We start from the raw sequence: 20,189 nt of genomic DNA, 5'->3' as shown, positions 1-20,189 counted from the left end.
GTAATAGTAAATTATTTTATGTAGTCTTACAGAAATTGCTCTCTATAACAACAAGGTTGACATAATATTACAACAGCTGATGGTTTTAATTAAGCAGAAAGAAAAACTAAATACAGAAGTATAGATTGAATAGCAAGACATAAAGACAAAGGGAAATTTCCGGTTGCGGCCGGTTCCGACGGTAAACAAGCTTGATCCTCAACTTTCCACTAGTGCACCTCTCCGACTTCATGTTGACTCGTTATTTTTTCGTTGGGTTGTCTTCCCTTAGTCTATCCTCCACTCTAAATCCAAACACATAATCGCATACATCTCCTTCGTAGTAACACGTTCAGAGCGCCTTGACAGAACCCTTCTTGCTGCTCAGAAAGTCTCGAAGCGCAAACTTGCTGCTTGCAGCCTTTACGGGAACAGGCTGGGGAGCCTTGGCTGGAATGTCGACGAGGAGAGGGAAAAATTTGTGCACGGCCTGCTTGGCGTCATGAAGACAAACAGGGCCAATCTTCTGAATGACATTCTTGATGAAGTCAAAAATGCTGTCAGCTGGAGGAAGCTCAGCATCGAGAGGGATGACTTTCAGGACTTGGAGTTCTTCGCGGGGAAGGGTAGAGAGGGCCTGGTAAGCGGCATCAGCCATGATGGCGCGTTGGACGAGAACACGAGTTGCTTCAATGTCGCCGGCTGATGGAGCAGGGCCCTTGTACTTGGCGAGAAGCTTGGGCGTGATGACATCCACAGCGGTGGTTCCAGATTGGCAGACGATTTGCTCGACAGAAGAAACAGCACTGCGAATTACAGGACCAAGAGAGGAGAAGACATCCTGGCGACCTTCTAGCGGAAGAGTAGGTTCGAATATGCCCTTGACAAACCCCTTGGTTGCCTCGCTGACAGGGAACTGTCGAACTCCAAGGTTTCGGCGCTTGAGAGTCTTGGAGGTACTGACCCTGCCAGCAGCCTCGTCTTCCTGATGGTACTCGATGATGCACCGAGCAGCCTCAGCCAGGTATGGTGCAAGAAGCTCAGAAATCTGTTCGACCTGGGGAGCATTGGCGGTCCAGTTATCTTTCATCGCTGCAATGATCTTATCTAGCTGGTTGGATTGCTCGATGGCGAATACAGCTTGGAGGGATGCTTCGGCGAGGAGAGCGCGTTCAGAGACTCCAGAGAGCTTGGCTGCTTTGCCGCTGGAAATGGTCTCTGCTCCGACGACGTGGCTGACGAGAGACCCAGCGGCGACACTGACGAATTGACCGACATCATCGATAAGTGAGGATTGGATGTCGAGAGACTTGGTGTCGATTTGGGACACTGTCTTAAGGGTCTCGTAGAAGGGGTCAACATCCTCGGAAACAGAGGTATCTGGCGTGTCGTCGATCTCAATAGCAACGTAGTCAGGTTCGGGGATTGGTTGGAGGATTGGTTCAGCTGCTGGGGCAGGAATCTCGAGCTCAGGCTCCTCGACTGCGGGTTCGACGCAAACGGGAGCAGAAGCATCAGTCTGTGTGACCTCAGGCTCAGGCTCGGGTTGAGCGAGGACAGGGGCCTCGTGGGCGCTGCAGTTGGTGCAAGCAGTGACAATGATGGGGGCGGGTTCTTCTACAGGTGGCCACTCGTCAGTAAATGAAGACGCTAAAGTATTCTGGTCCGACATACCCTGAACAGGGGCACTAAAAGTGAAAGGCTGAGCAACCTGAATGAAAGCGATATCTCTCGAGCGCCTCTCAGAAACTTCAGTCCAGTCTGCAGAGAAAACAACACGCTGACCATATCGGGGCTGGACGTCACGTCCACGATGACCAATGTAGCACTTAACCTGTGTAGCCGCACCAAGCTGATACTCAGCATCATATACGGCCTCGCCACCTGCGACGACGAGGTCAGAGCTGACGAGGAGTCCAGTGCTGATCTTCCAGATCGAGTAGCCGGTCAATTTATTGGCGAAGCGCGCTTCGATCTTGACGGTGGCTGTGAACAGTGAGTATTGGTAGCTTGATGCATGAGGAACACATACGGCGGGCCATTCCTGCGTCGCGAGAGATGGCAGTGTCAGGCAGAGCCAGTCCACTCTTCTCAACAATGGGCCCCTGGAAGCCATAGGAGGAGAAGTCAGCGGCAGAAAACCCGGTGGAGTTGAACTCAAGTGACTGGAAATCGCATGAGTTGACTGCGACGCCAGCCTCTGGCTGGTCGAGAGTCCATGCAGCTGGGCGGCTAGACGCGTTCAAGGTAGAACACATAGTAGAAATTAAGAGATGTAGATACGAAGTGATGAGACTCTAGTGAGAGGTGATGGGTGAAAGCGAGTGATGCTGAATGGTTGAGAGGGAAACAGTCGAGCTTCTTATACCTTAGACCGCCGCCCGTAAAGGTCTTCCTTTCATCTCTTAGAATCAGAAATGACAACAGTATGATTCCATTTCACAGAGAACTTTCCTTCACAGGTCCATTTCTGTTTAATCCTGCTTGTCCCTTTTCAGTATTCATTTCCGAACCGTCTTCTTTTCAGCGGCGCCGAGTCCAATCAACCATCCATAAAGGGCAGTTCATGAGATCTAGACTTCTGTTCGAGGTGGTGGACAGTGTTTCAGCCTGCCACTCAATATTGATGCAGGCTGTGTCACATATCATCCACCGAAACAAGGCTGTGTGATATTGAACGGCAACGCAGCCGGCTATCGAAAGCCTGCAGGTGCGGGCGCCTGCTAGGCCTTTTCGTCACTGAAAGTTTTCGACATGGCTGCGAGTTGGTATGGTTGACGCATTATTGGAGAGCTGAAAGGAACCAAAAGGGGTAAGATTTCCGTTGCCAAATACCTAGCTTCGTATGATTGTCTAGGAAGCGTTGGATAATAACCGCCACTAGTATATACTGCAGGCTTTATCATCGCATGTGCTATTTTAAGTAACTCATCTTGATAGGATGTTTCATTCTAACAGGTCTTAGTGTTAATCCAGCACTGTAAGTAAAGAAGAGTCATTTGTACCCTCGACTTGGAGTGCACTGCTAGTAGGATAGTGCAACACAATAGCCAAGTACTATGCGTCTCGCTGTAGTACACATAACACATACCGAGTAATCAGAAAGGTACTAAATGTTATAAGGGCATTAGACATATATCGATGGAATGACTATGAGCTGACAAGTCTTCAAGCTTAACTAATATAAGTAACTATTATTTCTTTTGAGCTTAAACCGAAATTCATGACATTCAGCCTAACTCCCGTTCTCTTGATGTGAACGTTCTGATTCAGGTCTGTATACAAGCCAGCCCAAACACGAAATACGGTGACCATTTCCAGATTCTGGGGGCGGTCACACAGGTGATAATCGTTACATGAGCATAATGATGGTTGCGATTTCTTTCCTCCATCATTGCTGCGTGTCTCATCACAGCCAGCCTTTTTCAGGAGCCATTCCAGATGTCCTCGACGCGCAAACATGATCTCAACCATGACTGAGCCTTCTTTCTTCGGAGGAAATACTGTCTCAGCCTCGCACAAATCGGGCAAGACTGGGTTTAAATGAAGTAACAAAGGCTGCTATACAGCCAGCCACCCACGATAGCTTGAGTCAATGTTGGCTAAGCCCTAACATACCAATCGCAGAGCCCCTGCATACGCGTCATGTGAATAACCTTCGTGGCTGCATGAGACGTGTGATATCGTAGTTAACGTTAATAATTCAACTCACCAGGCAAGCCATAACCAATTCGTGTACGGTGTGGCTTCATGTGGGTTAGGGCTGGCCGAGACATGCATGGGCCAAGACCACTAGTTCAATAGCGCCCCGATTGCGTGTGGCGAGCTGTGCAGCTCAGCTAGCCTCTTATTCCAGAAGAGTACTTGGCAGTTTGGAAACGGCGGAGTCAAGGGGGGATATGGTCCGATCAAAGGCTTACGAGAGATGATCAAGTCGCGTCTACTGCCTACTTTTGACAGCCCTATTAACAGGCGATTGCACAAGACACGGACCTTTCACCATGTGAGCGCTTACTAGCGCCAATAGCTCGGGATTAAAGACACTATTGATCAATGCCCTTCTGAATCAGTGGTGATAACAGGCTGCCATGAATCTAGAGCTTCTTTTCAGCTGCGCCTACGATAAATACTATCGCAATGAGAGGTAGGACTCGTTCTTTAGCATAGGCAATTCGAGTATTTAAACGACAAAACCTTCCACGTATTCCAACCTTCTCATCACTCCATCAATCATCATCTTATCATCACCTCTTATCCAAAAACACTAAACTGACTTTCTTAATCATGTCTATTCCTACCAACGGAGATCAAATCTCAGTGCCCGCCTACACTGCCGAGGCCGAGCAGAACGCCGTGGAGATCTCATGGTCCCAGATGTTCCGCACTCGCACCGCTCGTTACTATGTCGTCAACGCCCAGAACCAATCCAAGGGCAATGCCAACGTTTTGATGTACATCCAGGACCGTTTCTACAAGGATTCCAACAGTAATGAGTACATTGGAAAGCTTCCTGGTGCTCGACAGGAGGGCAGTAAGTAATCCAAGGACAATCAGTTGAACAGTTACTGAAATCAGCATTAGACAACTGGATCGTTAACATCAACGATCGCTTCCAGTACGGCCAGAAGAACAAGAATGGCGATGGGCGCTGGGTTGCTCTTCATGACAAGGACAACAAGCCTTATCAGGTATGTACACCATGGGGAATCTTTGCTTAACGCCTGCTGACTTTTGAAGCACCGGTTCATGATTGTCACTATTCAAGGCAAGCTTTCAGAGGCTGCCAAGAATTTGGCCAAATCTTTTGGTGCTGGGGATATTGCTGAGCAGGTCTCGAAGCTTGGTGGCTCCTACATTGGAGACTACCTTCACACCTTCTAATATCCCGGTGCTGAAGGGTATCAAGTCTTCAACTCATGATATGCTCAGGTTGCTCCTATATAGCTCAAACTTCTTAATCTGAATCAATGCTCAACTCTTTTTATACGACATGCAATTCACTTGATGGCCTTTACTTCAACGATTTATAGGTATCTTGAACATCTGGCTTTAAGAATGAACAGAGAAGCGCTGCAATTGAGATGGTCAGTGTGTAAACGTTGAAGGCTGCGTAAATATGTCATAGGCAATATGTTTTCATGAGAAGGGCACAAATGAATGGCCCTGAACGCTTCGACACTATTATTGCATGACGGTCTGATGTTATACTTTAGTGGGCGGGTTAGACTTTGACCCTAGAAACTTTGTGAATATCGCTTGAAGAATCCTGAGAATTGAAGAATATTCGCTCACCAAAGTCAAATACATCTAATGAAAAAAGACATTGTCATGGCCAGATCCAAACTCCACGTGAAGTTGCCGACTGGCTTCCGTTTATTTTTACACAAATCTACATATTTTCCTGGTAAGTGCTGGAAGATTGATAGAAAACTTTACTTATTCACAGTTTAAGTTTATTATATTTGATGACTGTATAGAGTCAAATTGCGCCAACTTTAATCCTATAACCATAAAATCGCCATGTCCCCCGGGCGCACTGTTTCTTTCATCCACACATTCGCAGACCTTTTGGTTCGCTCTGCTGATTTGAGCTCCCAGCCACAAGTCTCAGCGATGGCTCGTACCGTGCTGCCCCTCATCCTCACTACAACCAACTCCATCTTGCGTAAGGCCTCGTGCGAAATGGAGGAGCCGCGTATCATTTCGGGTCTCAAACGGGTCGCATGGCCTGAACTTCGTCGGTTGCCTCTCATAACCTCATCGGATCGCCTGCCCGCGGGCATCAAGCAAGTTGGTCTCGACATTAAACGAGAAGCCAACTCAATCATTAAGAGGCACGGTCTGCAATTTAAAGATGAGGAAGACCGCTGTGATCCTCAAATGGAAATGCGAGGAGTGCCCGGAAAATCTGGCACCAGTCTACCAACCATTCTTATATTCGCACCATGGTCAACTGAGAAGCAACGTGACTGGGAGAGAGCTGCCCAGGAAATGGCGATGTTTTTGGCTGGTCTGTCAAGGGTCTGCTCATTCGGCGAAACCGACATTCATGTGGAAATAATGGCCCCCGAACTAGTGCAGCCAACACACTGCACCAATATCGACGATCCTGTCTATCAAAGTGCTTGGGAATACTTGAGCAGTACTATTTTCAACCGCCTACAGTGGCTCAGAGCAACTCAAGGCCACGTCACATGCCTCTCTCTCCAGAAGTACGGGACGGACGATTGTGTTCAAGACAACCCACCTACAGTATATATTTCGGTTGATAATGACTCTGATGAAACTCAATGGCCTGAAGTAGTCACAGAGGTCAAGAGAACTCTTGATGCGGCCGAATGGGACGATTTCCAAGTCCATATTGAGCATAATCAGGGCATGGTTGGTTATTTTGATAACCTCACTAAACCCACAAGAGAACAAAGGCATCGTGCCTACAGGCTGAAGAAACGCATGGAAAGTGATTATTATTCAACGGTCCACATTGGAGACGACTTCGGCGCTGCGTGTGATATCAAGCGGACCGATGGGAAGCAACTGAGTCCGACAAATGGTACTATTGGCTGTTTCGTACAGCTAAGAACTTCTGGCCCTGAGCCCACTTGGCGGACCTTCATCCTTACATCTTATCAAGCTGTCAGACCTGCCTTTGATGGCTTCACCGTGGCGCCAGATGGTGCAGACACTAGCGTTGCACCTCCAACAGCCAACAGCGACCTCTGGACGGTCGATTCAGTTGGGTATACACCAGATTCGTCAGCCAAGCCTACAACCTTTGAGAGCCCCTCTCGATCAAAACATCATTTCAACATTTTCCGCATTGACGAAGAGATAGCAATTATTTGGAGAAAACAGATTGGCCTCAAAAGGAAAAACAACTCCAAGAGTTTAGGCAGAGGATAGCGGCTTTGAGAGATGAAAGGAAACAGAAGACCGAGTTCTTCGAGGCTAACAAGAAGGTCCTCGGAAGCTTGTATGCCGCATCAGGATTCAGACGAAGGGTTGTAGGCAGAAGAATGGACTGGGCGCTGATCGAGCTCAATCGGCCATGGCATGATCGTCTCCCGGAATACGAAGACTGGAAGCCTTCGTTTTGGAGAATATCAGCGATGCCTTTTATGACCTTTGGGATGCAACTTGAAGAGCAAACTCGGTCCATAGAAGTATTGAGTGACCTTGAGTGGTCAAACGACACATTCGACGTCTACAAGATCAGAGCAAGCAGTGGGCCGAAGGCTGGATCCCTTCTTTGCACAAACAACCTCGTCACTATAAGAGACGACCAATATATGAATCCTTCGCCAACAGAGGAGATGGCTTTCGAAACACACCGCTATGATTATCCGCATGAGCATGGATTCTGTGCCCCTGGGGATTCAGGCTCTGTTGTCTTTGATGAAGAAGGGGGTATTGTTGGTCTTATGATTGGGGGACATAAAAATAACAACTCAGACAACCACGGATATGGATATGTGACTCCTATTGAGTACGTTTTCAAGGATATCAAGGATCTTTTAAAGGGACATGTTGTCGATATTCGGATAGCAAAGCCCTAAAGGCTATCTATCTCCTTTCTATTAGTCGCATATCGTAAAAAGAAAATACCATTTTAATCATTCTATCGAAATTTAAGTTACTCTGCCATGAATGCGCCAAGTCAATGCCACGGCTTTGTATATTTTCACAAAGGTTAATGGCTTCTGAAAGGATTGGGCATTTCTAAAATCTTATTGTGAGTTTTCCAGGAACTCGATCACTGCAGCACGAGCCCTGATTGACTCCGGGATCACCGGATCCCAATTGAAGCCATGCCACATTCCCTCAGAGACCAGGAGCTCAACCTTCACACCAACCTCCCTCAGTTTCCAATAAAACCTTATCCCATGGCTAAGTGCAAAGTCCCGCGTCCCGACAGTGATGACCGTCGGCGGGAAAGAGTCATCGTAATCAGCGTAAATAGGCGAGTAAAGAGGATCCTTCGTATCGATTCCGTCGGGAGCATAGTTCTGGGATACCATGCCAGTGAGAAGACTAACAGGCATGATATCGCGCCCTAAAGAGTTGAAGACCATCGAATCGCCAGCTCCACTCAGGTCGAGGGCAGGCGTGCAGAGATACATCCCAGCTGTTGGCATCGGAAAACCCTTTTGTCTCGCGACAAGAAGCATTGAGACGAGTATATGTGCACCCGAAGAGCATCCCATTGCATGAATGTTGGAGGGATCAATAGGAGTGCCGCCTGGAGGGCCGTTCCGGAGGAGCTCGCGGTATACTGCAAGACATTGATCCCGAGCTTCAGGATACTTGGCCTCAGGGGATTTAGTGTAATCAACCGAGTAGACACGAACGCCTAGCTCAACCGCCATAGTAAGTGCAGCTCTATCTCTGGGGCTGCCCATAATAAACGCTCCGCCAAAGACATTGAAGAGGATTTTCTTCTGTTTCTCAGGCTTGATGACTGGCGGTTCAATTACGGCAACCGAGACTCCAGAGATGATAGCCTCAGTGACCTGGATCTTGTGCTTCTCAATAAGTTGAGCTTCACCAGGAGCTGTCTTCTCTGTAAAGCCCTGTCGCAGACCTGGGACGCGACATGGTGATGTTATGAAAGATGAGATGGTGTTGGCCAGTGGCGGGTGGCGGATCTTTGTGAGAAAGTCGACTGCTTCTGGGCTAAGCGTTGCCTTTTGGCCTTCGATGAGGGATACCATTGTGATAAGAGAGATTTGAGATGGAACGATAAGGTAAGAGTCTTGTAGTTGATAGAGTATATCATATTTTGCCTGGGCTTTGATGACCTTATATTCTTTACATCCAGTCTCCCAGGTTTCTCATCTCCTGCTCGCTCGTCTCTACTCTGGTAAGTCCGCAAGTGTAGCTCGTACTGCTCCGCCATTTCCGTTCCTCGCGTCACCATAAGTGAACCGCCGTCAGCAGTGAGTTGGTGGTGACTGGTAAACTGAAAGCCGAGTCTAAAGTTCGTGGCTTGGAGCCATATTGGGATTAGTTCGGATCATGCAGCCTGAACCGGATTAGCTTCACTCGTAGCATGGAGCCATTCTGGGTTTAGCGGGCAATGTCTTGGATCCCTGCAGCAAGTCAGCTTGTAAACGGACAGTGCATCGTAAATTCATTATGAGACCGGAGCTTATATAAGGTTGATATGGAAGTCGTTCAAAACTTGAAAATAAGAATTAAAATTCACCATTTAATTTAGCTATCAGCACATCACCCTCACTTCCTCATCATGTCCTCTTCCCAGCACGGCTATGTTAAAGACCTTCTCATTCAACCCCAAGCAACACGCATGGGCTATACCAGACTTGGTCGCTCTGGCTTGAAGATTTCTAAGATTATTCTGGGAGCCATGTCTTATGGAAGCAAAGATTGGCTCAAGTGGGTTCTCGAGGAAGACGAAGCCCTGCCCCTTCTCGAACACGCCTTCAAAGCTGGCATTAACACTTGGGATACTGTAAGTCAGCCCCTTGTACATGGCGTTGTGACCTCGAGTACTAACCACCGGCATCCATTCGTCAGGCCGATCTCTATTCAAACGGAGTCTCTGAAGAAATCATTGCCAAAGCGCTGGCAGTGTATAACATTCCCCGAGAGCGCGTCGTCATCATGACCAAATGCCGCTTCGCCACCAGCGCCCCAGGCGAGCCTCAACTCTCTGTCTTTGCAGCTTCCATCAATGATGGGGAGATGGTGAACAGAGCTGGACTGTCGCGCAAGCATATCTTTGACGCAGTTCAGGCTAGTGTCAAGAGGTTGGGCACATATATCGATGTTCTGCAAATCCAGCGTATGGATCCAGATGTTCCGCGGGAGGAGATCATGAAGGCACTCAACGACATGGTCGAATTGGGTTTGGCACGATATATCGGAGCTGGCTCTGTAAGTTGAGCTTGGTCATTCCCACTTGATGCATGATGGCTAATATGTGCCGCTAAAGATGCCAGCATGGGAATTCCAAGCGTTGCAAAACGTGGCAGAGAAAAATGGCTGGCATAAGTTTATTTCGATGCAAAACTATTACAACCTCCTCTACCGAGAGGAAGAGCGAGAAATGATGCCATACTGCAAAGACGCAGGAGTTGGATGTATACCTGTAAGTCTAGTTTTCAAATTTTAACCATGTAGTCTTGCTCATGTAGAATCTAGTGGTCTCCCAACGCACGCGGTGTCCTTGCTCGTCCCTGGAACGGCCTTGACGAAAAGACTTCATTGCGAACACAGCATGACCAAACACTCAGTCGACTCTATGATCGAGAGAACGAAGCAGACAAGGCAACTGTTGACATAGTTGAAGAGGTGGCTAAGGCCAAAGGACTTCCGATGGCGGTAATTGCTACTGCATGGTGTCTGCATAAGGGAGTCAATCCGATAATCGGCCTGAATAGTAAGGAGCGTATCGACGAAGCGGTGTTGGCTGCTAACATCACGTTAACGGATGATGAGGTTGCCAAGCTTGAATCAGTTTACCGGCCGAAGCCTGTTACTGGATATTAGATAGTTGTAAAACGCCGTTGTTATTACAAATTGATGTATGGATAGACTAAGACTACAGTGGCTGAATCATCGTTGCCTCCATTATTGCATCAAACTTGTCCATCCACCTGCTCGTCCATTGATGATACTGGGTAGGCAATACCGAGTGAGCGATAGGTAGTGCAAGTCTCATTGTCTGTGTGCCGCAGTATCCGGCGTGTAGACAGTAGTCCACAGACATACAAATTGCGGTTGCGAGCCCTTGGATCTCCGAGCCATGTCTATCGCAAGTATCCAGATAAGCGATAGATTGATTAAGAACTATCAGATATGCATAATATGTAACAATGATAGTGGCTGACATAACATCGTGGTATTTGTAGTTTGAGGGGAACGGGTAGCCCTCTGATACCGGAGAGATGGCACGAGGTTTTCTCAAATTATCATCTTGAGATGAATACTCTTGATACCACTGTCTCATGTCTTGCCGAAGCTGCTTTGCCGTTGAAAGGAGGGCACTTTGCGTCTCATCAGGAGCAGCCTTGTTACAAAGACTCGTCCTGCTCTGTAACCCCGGGATAAGTGCAAAGTGCCCGAAGATCCGGTGGTACATGTCAGGTGATGCTGGCAAAAGCGGGAACTCGATCAGACCGTCTGAAATATTCTGCCAACTTTCGGACTCCAAAATGCACGGCTGCCCAGAGGCCAAGGCTTCAGAAATCTAAGCGGTGTCAGAATGGTACCGTGGGTCACAGAGGGTAAACTGACAATTGCTCCGCGACATGCAAGAAACATTGAGTACTCGAAGGCAGACTCGTAACACCGCCGAGCACCCCTGAGCTGCATCAATCGAGTAGCTCCCCCTGCATGTCTTATCCACGCGTGGCTAACGTTAACAAAGGTCTTTAAATTCTGCAGGTTAGCTCAAGAGTCAAACAGCAGATCAAGGATAAGATCATACCTCGAAATGCCCAAGAAGGACTGTTGCACATAGCACATCCGAACTAAGTTGCTCTTTCGCATCATCAAGAGCCAAAGCTAGACTTCTCACAGCGCATGAATACGAGATCTCTGCATTCCGCAGTGCGATGGGATCCCCGTACAGCTTTGCGAAGTAAGCCCATGCTACTGATAACGCAGCATGGTCCAGAACCGCACTGCTGCCCAAGCGAGGTGGAAGATGCCATAGCCAGCTGCCGAGAAATGATATTTGCGCCGCGGAGGAGTTAAGCGGGAACATGGCTGACACGAAGGATGAGAGTATTTGGTCGCGCTCTGCTTTGAAGCTGCCTGGTTGGCTGAACCTAGCACCAGGGTTGGCTTCTCGTTGATGACGACGCAGATCTCCGTTATGCCGAGTGTCACCTTTAGATGCCTTGTGTGGTGTTGATGTGGCGACGCGTCTTGAGCGTCGGACTTTAGGTCCCTCGTCAACAAACTTCATCTCACGGACATAGCCGGGACAAGTCCGTCCGCCTCTTCGACACTGAGCGCAGCTTGGCCTTTCTTCGTCACACTGTCGCTACACTTAGAACTCGTTCTGTAAAAAGGCCACGAGATTTCAAACCTTGATGCTTCGCTGGAGACAGAGACGACATCCTTTGCTTGTTGGTATACCGACCATTGCGATTGTTGAGAGCGATGTTGGTTCAAATCATGTCAGCTTCCTTATTAGCAATTATTGGGTCTGACATCTGACTCGCTTATCTTATCAGCCCCGGTGCCGATAGCTGATATCTCCGATTACAGTAATATGGGTTATTGAAAGCCTGAAGTTAATAGTTCTATAACTTTATAGCGAAAAGCGTCCTGTTGACACGAAAGAATGGCAAACAAGCTAAGTCAAATTTTGCAATAATTATAATGTATCACTGCCCCTAATAACCCTGAGAGCTAAATGGACCGTTATCGAAATCGCCATCTGTTCCATTATAGCCCGGAGTCCCAGTTTCTGTGTAGTAAGTGCGGGAACCATCGTTGACTTTGGTTTGTGGAGATTTTGCATGCCGTTCATTATTCCATGCTGCAGAGTCCGCCTCTAGTCTACATCCTCAGGCACATTCTCCTTAAGCTTTGATCAGCATCCTTTAAATCTTAAACTAAATTAATAACACCTACCATGGTTGGATATCCAAAGGACCAATATCCTTGAGTCGATTGGCCTGTAGTTTGATTCTATAAAACACAAAAGATCAAATATTAGTTGCTGTTTTGAGCGAATGGAATGTTGTCAAAGAGATTAGTTCTCTCGCTCGAACGTACGTTGAACTGCCCGGGCCGCGCTATGGCATCGTCACCAAGATAGCTGCTGAAATCATCTGAGATCACCTCCAAATCAATATCATCGCGTGGTATAGAGTAGCCGTTTGTCCCCCTCAAGTAAGTTTGGCTCCCAATTGACCCAGAAGGAGGTTCGGACGGGGCTTGTGTGAAAGAATTGCTCCGTGAAATAACTTCTGGATGCCATGGAAGAGCAGGCAGCTCAATCGGCGCCCCTTGAATATCCCTTCCAACATAGTTAGCGGGCAGTTTCCATTAGCATAGTGAACCAACTGACTCTTTATCAAAGTTCCAATAGCCTAGGAACACTCTGGCACATGCTGCAGCAGACGCAGAAGCAAATTATTGCCATTCCTTGTTCTTATGACTATCCGCATAGTCACAAACACCCTTGATAACAATGCAAGGGAATATATCCCATACACCAGCACTCTCCATCTCAAACCCTATAGCATTTTTATCTTCATTAAGCCTATCCCGCTCTTCCCCAGATTTTATAACAGAGTTTCCAGATGCAAATATCCCAAAATGAACATTTGGAGAGGGAAATAGCTGGTGGCTCCCTGTTAGGCGAGGTCTTGATAGTTGTTTTCGAGTATTGCATTTCAGATCATGGCAGTCCGATACAGTGGCCGCAGCGCATACCGGGTCTGATTTAGCCCGACATACAGCGCAAATAGCACACTTCGATGGCTCATGATGTTTGTGTCGATAATTTGCTGGGAAGAGAATATCTTTCGAAGTTCCTGGGTACTGCAATGCTGTGTCTGAGCCTTGGTGTAACTGGTAGAGAATGCTATAGATTGCACTTCGGAGCCTTCCGGTCTGTCTCGTAGTTGCTAATTTTGATAATAGGCCTCTGATTTCGAGATTGGGCCGGCCAGGGACTTCGCTCGACGTATCCTTCATCTCAAATCTGTCCGAAAATCGACGACCAAAGTCATAAGACACAATGCCGGTGCTGATAATCACGTCACCAAGATGGATTTGAATGCCATTGTTCACAGGGGCGCCTCCGCAGATGCCGATAACTAAGGCCAATCTGATACTCGTAAAGCTCAGTTTACAAAAGGCAGCGATAGTGCCAGCTGCTATTATTCCTATGCCAGGAGGATGGGCCAAGACAACGCGGTGACCGGACATGATGCCTATCGAATAGGAATTTGGGTCGCCTCTGGCTTTTCCGATGCGGGGATTGCCATCGTCCTCATCCCAATGATGATCGAAAAGAGACAGAACTGAATTGGCCTCGAGAGGAAGTGCGCATATGAGAGCTACTTTAAACTCGTCGCGCGATCTGGGTCTTACTGGATCCATGTCGAATGAAGAATGTAAGGTTTAAAATACATAACAGAAGCCTTACTCCCACCATTATTCTCGTTCCCTGAATGCTTACGAGGAAATGTGTCTTAAGCTTATTGGACGACTTCTATCCAATAAGGCATGCTTTTTCAAGCCTCAGCGTGACTTGACTCCAGAGCCTGATTTTGTTATATGCATGTTTTAGCCGTAAAGCCAGGGTGTGTCGGGTTCGCCCCTTCAATTACCCAATCTCACCCGGTATCTAACAAAGAAGCCGTTAATTAAGAACCTTTATTCACACTTTAAAGCGAACTATGTATTCCCATCAGGAAGGCGGCCCATTCCCGCTTCTACACTAATTATCTTATCACAATCATCCTTGCTTACTACTAGGATAGGGTCCATTCCCAAATTTTATCTTGTTTCATATGCAGAAAATACGCTTGAATAAAGCCATCCGGGGCTTCTGGAGTGGGAGCGCTTAGATAATTCAGAGACTTAAGATAGTAAATATCGCCGGGCTACCGGCTGGATATGTGCGTTACACTCTGATGTGTTATCGTGTTACCTGGGGGTTTATAGGTCTCTAGACTTTAATAGACCTAGCTTAAAGGCAATAGGTTTCAGTTTTCCTTTTTAGTACATTCTATTTATAATAAGTCTTTAATTTCTTTAAAATATATAGATAGGCCTTTAAGGTTATAGTTTAATAGATTTTTAAAAGGTAAAGATACTTTATTATATAAATATAGAGGGCTAGAATAAGTAATTGCAACTTTATGGCTCAAATCTCTAAATAAAAAAGGTCTTCTTGATACAAAAGAATAACAAGAGATTTATATCGCTCTCTTTATTAAATGCTGTTCGATGTATCTTCCAAATCCATTTCGAACATATCCAGGAACTCAGGTGTCTGGAAAGACTCTATCCCAAGCTCATATCCACCCAAGTCTCCAATTTCATCAAATATGTCAGATCTCATCCCAACACAAACGTCTTGAGCCCCTAGGTTTTCTTTCTCGTCCGTAGATGCTTCATCACTGCCAATAGCAGAGTTCCCGCTTTTAGCAGGAACATCAACACCAACAAAAATGAGGCTCGGACTTGAGAACTGTGCTGTGGCCAGTAGTAGACTCAGTGAAGAGTCCTCTGCATAACACCCAACAGCCAACGAGAGATCAATCGTCCGCGAGAGGCGAAAATAGAGAATGGGCTCCTGTAATAAGAACTTTCCCCAGTCGTCAGCTACCTGGAGCGATGCAGATGGCTTGGAGCAAGTTGAACTGCTGGGAGCGAAATCAGCTCTTGATGAACATGTATCCAAGGTACCAGAGGTAGCAGAGTCAATAGCAGATCTGATGAAAGTCCACACGTCGTCAACACCATCATAAAGGTTCTGTAGTCCCTTCATCGCCTCCATGTATATGTTAAGTCTACCTTGTTTCCGGGCTGTCTGCGATGGCAGTTTTGCAAGTTTGACATCCAAGATATGCAACACCAGTGGTAGCGCTGCGTACGCGATGCTGGTAGATGTTAGACCGGCTGGCGCTGAGGAAAGGGCTCGACTTACATGCTAACCGGAAGAAATTTGGCGACTTTGAGTTGAACTAGTTCCTTAAGATTGTCCGTGATACCTAATGTCGCGTCTTCCAGCTGGAGCCGTGTCTGATGTAGTTTGTCGTCCATACCAGCTCCTGGTGAGGCGAGACTGACGACAAATGCCTCGTATTGGTATAGCGCGACGCGAGCGGAGCTTGAGAGAAGATGATGGTTAGTAAACAACATCTGGTTGGAGTGTTGACTTACTAATAGTATATGTACATCAAGTTCGTATACAGAACGAGCGACTTCTCAGTACTTATGATTCCGGCAGGGGTAGGGAACTGGATAGTCGCTTTGTCAAACCACGCATCCAAGCTGGCCTCACAGAATCTGATGGATTCTTGTATTTGCTCCTGATTACCGATCATGGGGGATATAGCGTCTACAACGGATTGTCCCATCCCGTAGACTGTCTGGACCACGCTGGTGAATGGAATTGCCAGTTCGCAGAGACTGATGAATAGCTGGACCAAACTCCGCTTGGTTTGCGACGAGTATACTTGTGATCCTTGAATTTCTTCCGCAAAGTCTTGTTCCGTTAAATGGTCCAGAGCTGGATTTATCGATGTAATATGCAACTGTCTCCGAACGCCAAGAGGCAAGATCCGATCTCGCACTATGCAGCACCACCAAAGCCGCTTCAGCCTGTTGGTCATATCTGAGTCTTGATCTGGCCTTCTGTGAAACTGGTCGGCTTCTACGCCCTGTGCATACTGAATAGCTGTTGCAAGCAAGATGGAGTTTGTACGCGCTCGGTCTCGTGAGGTGGCGTAGTAAGTTAGTAGCAATGCCCCTTGCGCATTGGATACGAGGTCTCTGCCAGAACATACATCCAGTAGAAGCTATAGAAGGTTTAGCCTTGAGGTCACAATCTTGGATGCAAATAGGTTACCTTGGCCCGACGATAGTATTTCTCTCTAGCATTACGCCTGGAGGTGAACCCAAGACACTTCAACGTCGAGAAAGGAACGAACTAATAACAGTTAGCTACAATAATAATGTGAAGGCATGCCGAGGCCACTTACACTACATGAAGTGAATAACATTGCCTGAAACAAGAATAGTGAAATTCTTGAGCCTTCACACGGCTCCTTGTCCCCAGAGTAAACAGCCCAGAACTGGGCTTCATCCAACAGAGGAAGACCGGGATGCACGTGAAGAAAATACTCTCGAATGAAGTCATCCAGGGCGTCGGGGGTAGGAAGACTCAGACAATTCCGAGACCCAAGATAGTGAACATCATCCGGCTCTAGGCCAGACATGTCGACGGTAAGGAATGGGTAATAGGAGTATGTAATATGTGACCTGGTGTTGGGTTCTATACTCAGACGGGCGCACGTGTCATCTGGAGCCCCATAGGGTTCAGGATCATGATATACCTCTCTTCGAACCACTGGCTTCTGGTTTGCCTCGTCAGTGCACCCCGTGGCTGTCAAGCCCTCTATGTTGTCGAAGCACGTCGATGGGCTCTCGGGGCTATGATCTGACGGACTTCCAAAGAGTAAAGATTCTTGATCCAAGCAATACGGAGAGATAGGACCGGTGACTGCGGTGTCTTTGCTTTCTTGTTGTTGTGAGAAGCTATTTCGAAACACCATCGGTTTTTGTCTCTCAGCTGTGACTGGTGGTCTTTTGCGGCTTTTCCTGTCAACCATCGATCATACCACTACAAGAAAGAACTTACTATTTGACCCTCCGGGCTACGACTGTGCATTCAGTATCATCAAGCGCGCAATTGGTACACCTTTGTGGGTTTCGGACAACATCGCAGCGGACTTTTCTGGCGCGACAGTTCATACAAGCTTGGGAGGCTCTTCTTCGCGCAGGCGCTGACTTTGGAGTTCCTAGTTCCTGCATGATTGTGTTGCAATTGGTAATGTATGTTCTGGTGAAGACTGGTAATGGAAGTTCGACTGGGTAAAGCAGAGAAGGGGGGACCCGGCTGGCCGGAGAGTTTAACGTGGGGTAGCATTTCGCGGGGTCAATCTGGGGAAATTGAACAGGCTGCAAGAAAACAAAGTATATTCCAGCATTAATGCAGCTCCTAACTCGTTTCGTCAGACTATTCCTGTAAAGACGCGACGCGCTTTGTGACCTGGGAACAGTCCCTGACCCAGTGACCAGTAAAAGCTGGTCCAATATCACTAGTCTGAGAATAAACTTCACCACCGGAATCTTCGGACTGTCTCGCGAAACAAAAGGTGTAAATTGCTGATCAGTACAACACTCAATCTTAGCGACCTGCAGTTAGTGTCACGCTCCATTCCCCGCCGGCTCAAAATTTCTGCCGAGGGTGAAATTTCCACCGAAAATCTCCTAATCAGGATAAGTTCACCCGCCAATTGATCATAGACGAGGACTGGGATCCCTGCTAGCGAAGCCATCCTTGATCAATCGCCGAAGAATCTTGCCAGAAGGGGATTTTGGAATGGCATCGGTGAATACGATGCCGCCTGTGATTCGTTTGATGGGCGATAGGCGCTTGTCCATGAATGACAGGATAGACTCTGGGGTCGTATCTGGCTTCTTCCGGACGATGTGCGCTTGGGCATGTTCGTGTCCGTCACTGTTGTCGGGCTGTTAGTAAAGTGCCACGGCAGGCTAGTGATGTACTCATACCGTAGAACACGGATAACAGCGCAATCTAGGACACCTTCGTGCTCTAAGAGATGGCCTTCCAGTTCTGATGGCGCGACCTGGAATCCCTTGACCTTGATGAGTTCCTGGTATTCACCGTTAGTGCGCGCCTTGAACGAGTTCCTGCAGATACAAACCTTTTTGCGATCAACAATGGTGACTAACCCAGTCTTGTCAATCTTGATAATATCCCCGGTCTTGAGCCAACCATCACCAGTGAAAGACTCCTTGGTAGCAGCCGGGTTCTTGTAGTAACCCTTGAAAATATTCGGTCCGCGAAGTATAGCCTCCCCTTCTTCATCATAGCCAAGAGCTTTGCCATTCTCATCGATAATCTGGAGCTGCATATTGGCCACTAGGTATCCAACGCTTCCATGAGAGGGATCAAACTCATCTGGCCCAAAGATCGAGATCGACATGGTGGCCTCACTCATACCCCAACCTTGCCGGCTGCGGGCGCCCGTCTTGCTGAAGAGTGCCTCGAGTCGTTTTTCGACATCCGCCTGGAGTGGTGCTGCTCCACAGACAAGGAACTTGACACTGGAGAGATCGTACTGAGAGACAAGGGGACTCTTGACGAGCATAGAGACCACTGGGGGCGCAAAGATTAGGTAAGTTACTTTGAACTTCTGGATCGTGCTGAGGAATGACTTCAGATCGAACTTTGGCATGATGACGGTGGTGCAGCATCGTTTCACGTTCAAGATGCAGAAGGTGATAAGGCCCACTGAGGTCAACAGTCAGTTCATATCACCAGCCTCAAGTAAGCGGAGTGACATACTAGCATGGTAAAATGGGAGAAAGGCACAGTGGACATCGTTGGCTGCAAAGGTCGGGTCATTCTTTCGCTTCCTCGCCACGCGGTCAAGATGCAGATTCTGCTCCGCGTTGGCGACCAAGTTGCGATGGGTGACCTCACAAGCTTTTGGGAGACCGGTCGTGCCACTGCTGAAATTAAGAACAGCTGGCCTAAGAGATATGTCAGTATTTGTGGACTTGGAAGAAACTCCGCTGGCATCATACTTATCAGCAAGAACTTTGGGGTCTGAAATCCTCTCCCAAGAATACGTTCCGTGACCTAACAAGCTTTGGAAGGATGAAGCGCCATCGACTGAGCTGCTGTCCTTGGAGTTGATGAGGATCAAGGAGCCGGATGGTAGGCCTGCAGCCTTTGCGGCTTTCTTCGCCATCTCAAGTCGGTGGCTGTCGGTGACAATGCATTTGGCACCCGAGACGGTGAGCTGATTGACCAGTTCTGTAATTCTTTAGCCAATGCCGGATTATCAAATACCTATATCACCCAGTGACTGCTCACTACTTACCAGAGTATGTGTATGTCGGATTAGCTCCAGTGAAGACGCCTCCAGCGGCAATTGAGGCCAAGATCACTGCTGGATAGAGGATCTGCAATAGTTAGCCGAAGGATTCGCGCGATGGGTCAAAATAACTGACAGAATTCTCGCAGAACCCCAAGACAACATCGCCGTCTCTTATCTTAAACTGTTGTCGCAATCCAGCAGCTACGGATTCAATCATATGCTTGAACTGTACTTTATTGAGTTGTTGCGTCGCGTCATGAGCCTCTACATATACAGGCTTGTCTGGCGAGGCTTGTTGTGACTCCTCCGATGATAAATCTTGAGAGTATTAGCAACTGCTAAATCCAAAGGTCAAATAGCAGGTACATGCCGAATATGTAAGTGAGGAGATCGACCTCAGGAATAGGAATCTCATATCTAGATGTGAAGATCATGGTGAAGATTTGGACGTAGTTGTACTAGATGGGACTTGTTAAAGTGATGTAATAATCTGTAGATAAATGAAAGACACGGTAAATTTACATATCTGAATAGCTGAAAAATTGAGAGGTCTTATTGCAATCGCTTTCTTTCCCAAAC

The 20,189-nt window shown here is 47.5% G+C and overlaps 9 protein-coding genes; 3 read left to right on the top strand and 6 right to left on the bottom strand.

Annotated features, from left to right (window-relative positions):
* Positions 1 to 331: 331 nt before the first annotated feature.
* On the bottom strand, positions 332 to 2,237 carry FFUJ_11304 (uncharacterized protein; the record flags this gene model as incomplete). XM_023570187.1 has 2 exons in its annotated part: positions 332 to 1,965; positions 2,012 to 2,237. The coding sequence occupies 2 exons, from the start codon at positions 2,235 to 2,237 to the stop codon at positions 332 to 334; spliced, it is 1,860 nt and encodes a 619-aa protein (XP_023437335.1).
* A 2,026-nt stretch (positions 2,238 to 4,263) lies between these two features.
* Positions 4,264 to 4,860, top strand: FFUJ_11303 (uncharacterized protein; the record flags this gene model as incomplete). XM_023570186.1 has 3 exons in its annotated part: positions 4,264 to 4,510; positions 4,561 to 4,667; positions 4,717 to 4,860. The coding sequence occupies 3 exons, from the start codon at positions 4,264 to 4,266 to the stop codon at positions 4,858 to 4,860; spliced, it is 498 nt and encodes a 165-aa protein (XP_023437334.1).
* A 639-nt stretch (positions 4,861 to 5,499) lies between these two features.
* On the top strand, positions 5,500 to 7,535 carry FFUJ_11302 (uncharacterized protein; the record flags this gene model as incomplete). XM_023570184.1 has 2 exons in its annotated part: positions 5,500 to 6,730; positions 6,811 to 7,535. The coding sequence occupies 2 exons, from the start codon at positions 5,500 to 5,502 to the stop codon at positions 7,533 to 7,535; spliced, it is 1,956 nt and encodes a 651-aa protein (XP_023437333.1).
* A 171-nt stretch (positions 7,536 to 7,706) lies between these two features.
* Positions 7,707 to 8,690, bottom strand: FFUJ_11301 (uncharacterized protein; the record flags this gene model as incomplete). The annotated part of the gene is made up of 1 exon (XM_023570183.1): positions 7,707 to 8,690. One exon carries the CDS (start codon positions 8,688 to 8,690, stop codon positions 7,707 to 7,709), a length of 984 nt encoding a protein of 327 aa, XP_023437332.1.
* A 536-nt stretch (positions 8,691 to 9,226) lies between these two features.
* On the top strand, positions 9,227 to 10,491 carry FFUJ_11300 (related to aryl-alcohol dehydrogenases; the record flags this gene model as incomplete). XM_023570182.1 has 4 exons in its annotated part: positions 9,227 to 9,451; positions 9,517 to 9,876; positions 9,935 to 10,090; positions 10,144 to 10,491. 4 exons carry the CDS (start codon positions 9,227 to 9,229, stop codon positions 10,489 to 10,491), a joined length of 1,089 nt encoding a protein of 362 aa, XP_023437331.1.
* A 52-nt stretch (positions 10,492 to 10,543) lies between these two features.
* Positions 10,544 to 12,094, bottom strand: FFUJ_11299 (uncharacterized protein; the record flags this gene model as incomplete). XM_023570181.1 has 4 exons in its annotated part: positions 10,544 to 11,191; positions 11,239 to 11,373; positions 11,432 to 11,986; positions 12,038 to 12,094. 4 exons carry the CDS (start codon positions 12,092 to 12,094, stop codon positions 10,544 to 10,546), a joined length of 1,395 nt encoding a protein of 464 aa, XP_023437330.1.
* A 998-nt stretch (positions 12,095 to 13,092) lies between these two features.
* On the bottom strand, positions 13,093 to 14,067 carry FFUJ_11298 (uncharacterized protein; the record flags this gene model as incomplete). The annotated part of the gene is made up of 1 exon (XM_023570180.1): positions 13,093 to 14,067. One exon carries the CDS (start codon positions 14,065 to 14,067, stop codon positions 13,093 to 13,095), a length of 975 nt encoding a protein of 324 aa, XP_023437329.1.
* Positions 14,068 to 14,905: 838 nt separating this feature from the next.
* Positions 14,906 to 17,511, bottom strand: FFUJ_11297 (related to cutinase transcription factor 1 beta; the record flags this gene model as incomplete). XM_023570179.1 has 6 exons in its annotated part: positions 14,906 to 15,575; positions 15,623 to 15,805; positions 15,859 to 16,496; positions 16,547 to 16,627; positions 16,680 to 17,292; positions 17,339 to 17,511. 6 exons carry the CDS (start codon positions 17,509 to 17,511, stop codon positions 14,906 to 14,908), a joined length of 2,358 nt encoding a protein of 785 aa, XP_023437328.1.
* A 489-nt stretch (positions 17,512 to 18,000) lies between these two features.
* FFUJ_11296 (related to 4-coumarate--CoA ligase) lies at positions 18,001 to 19,827 on the bottom strand (the record flags this gene model as incomplete). XM_023570178.1 has 5 exons in its annotated part: positions 18,001 to 18,220; positions 18,274 to 19,018; positions 19,073 to 19,546; positions 19,614 to 19,695; positions 19,744 to 19,827. The coding sequence occupies 5 exons, from the start codon at positions 19,825 to 19,827 to the stop codon at positions 18,001 to 18,003; spliced, it is 1,605 nt and encodes a 534-aa protein (XP_023437327.1).
* Positions 19,828 to 20,189: the final 362 nt, after the last annotated feature.

The sequence above is a fragment of the Fusarium fujikuroi genome, chromosome FFUJ_chr11 (assembly GCF_900079805.1).
Source record: "Fusarium fujikuroi IMI 58289 draft genome, chromosome FFUJ_chr11".
Classification (NCBI taxonomy): domain Eukaryota; kingdom Fungi; phylum Ascomycota; class Sordariomycetes; order Hypocreales; family Nectriaceae; genus Fusarium; species Fusarium fujikuroi.
Note: the sequence above shows the minus strand (reverse complement) of the source record. Positions and strands in the feature narration are given on the sequence as shown.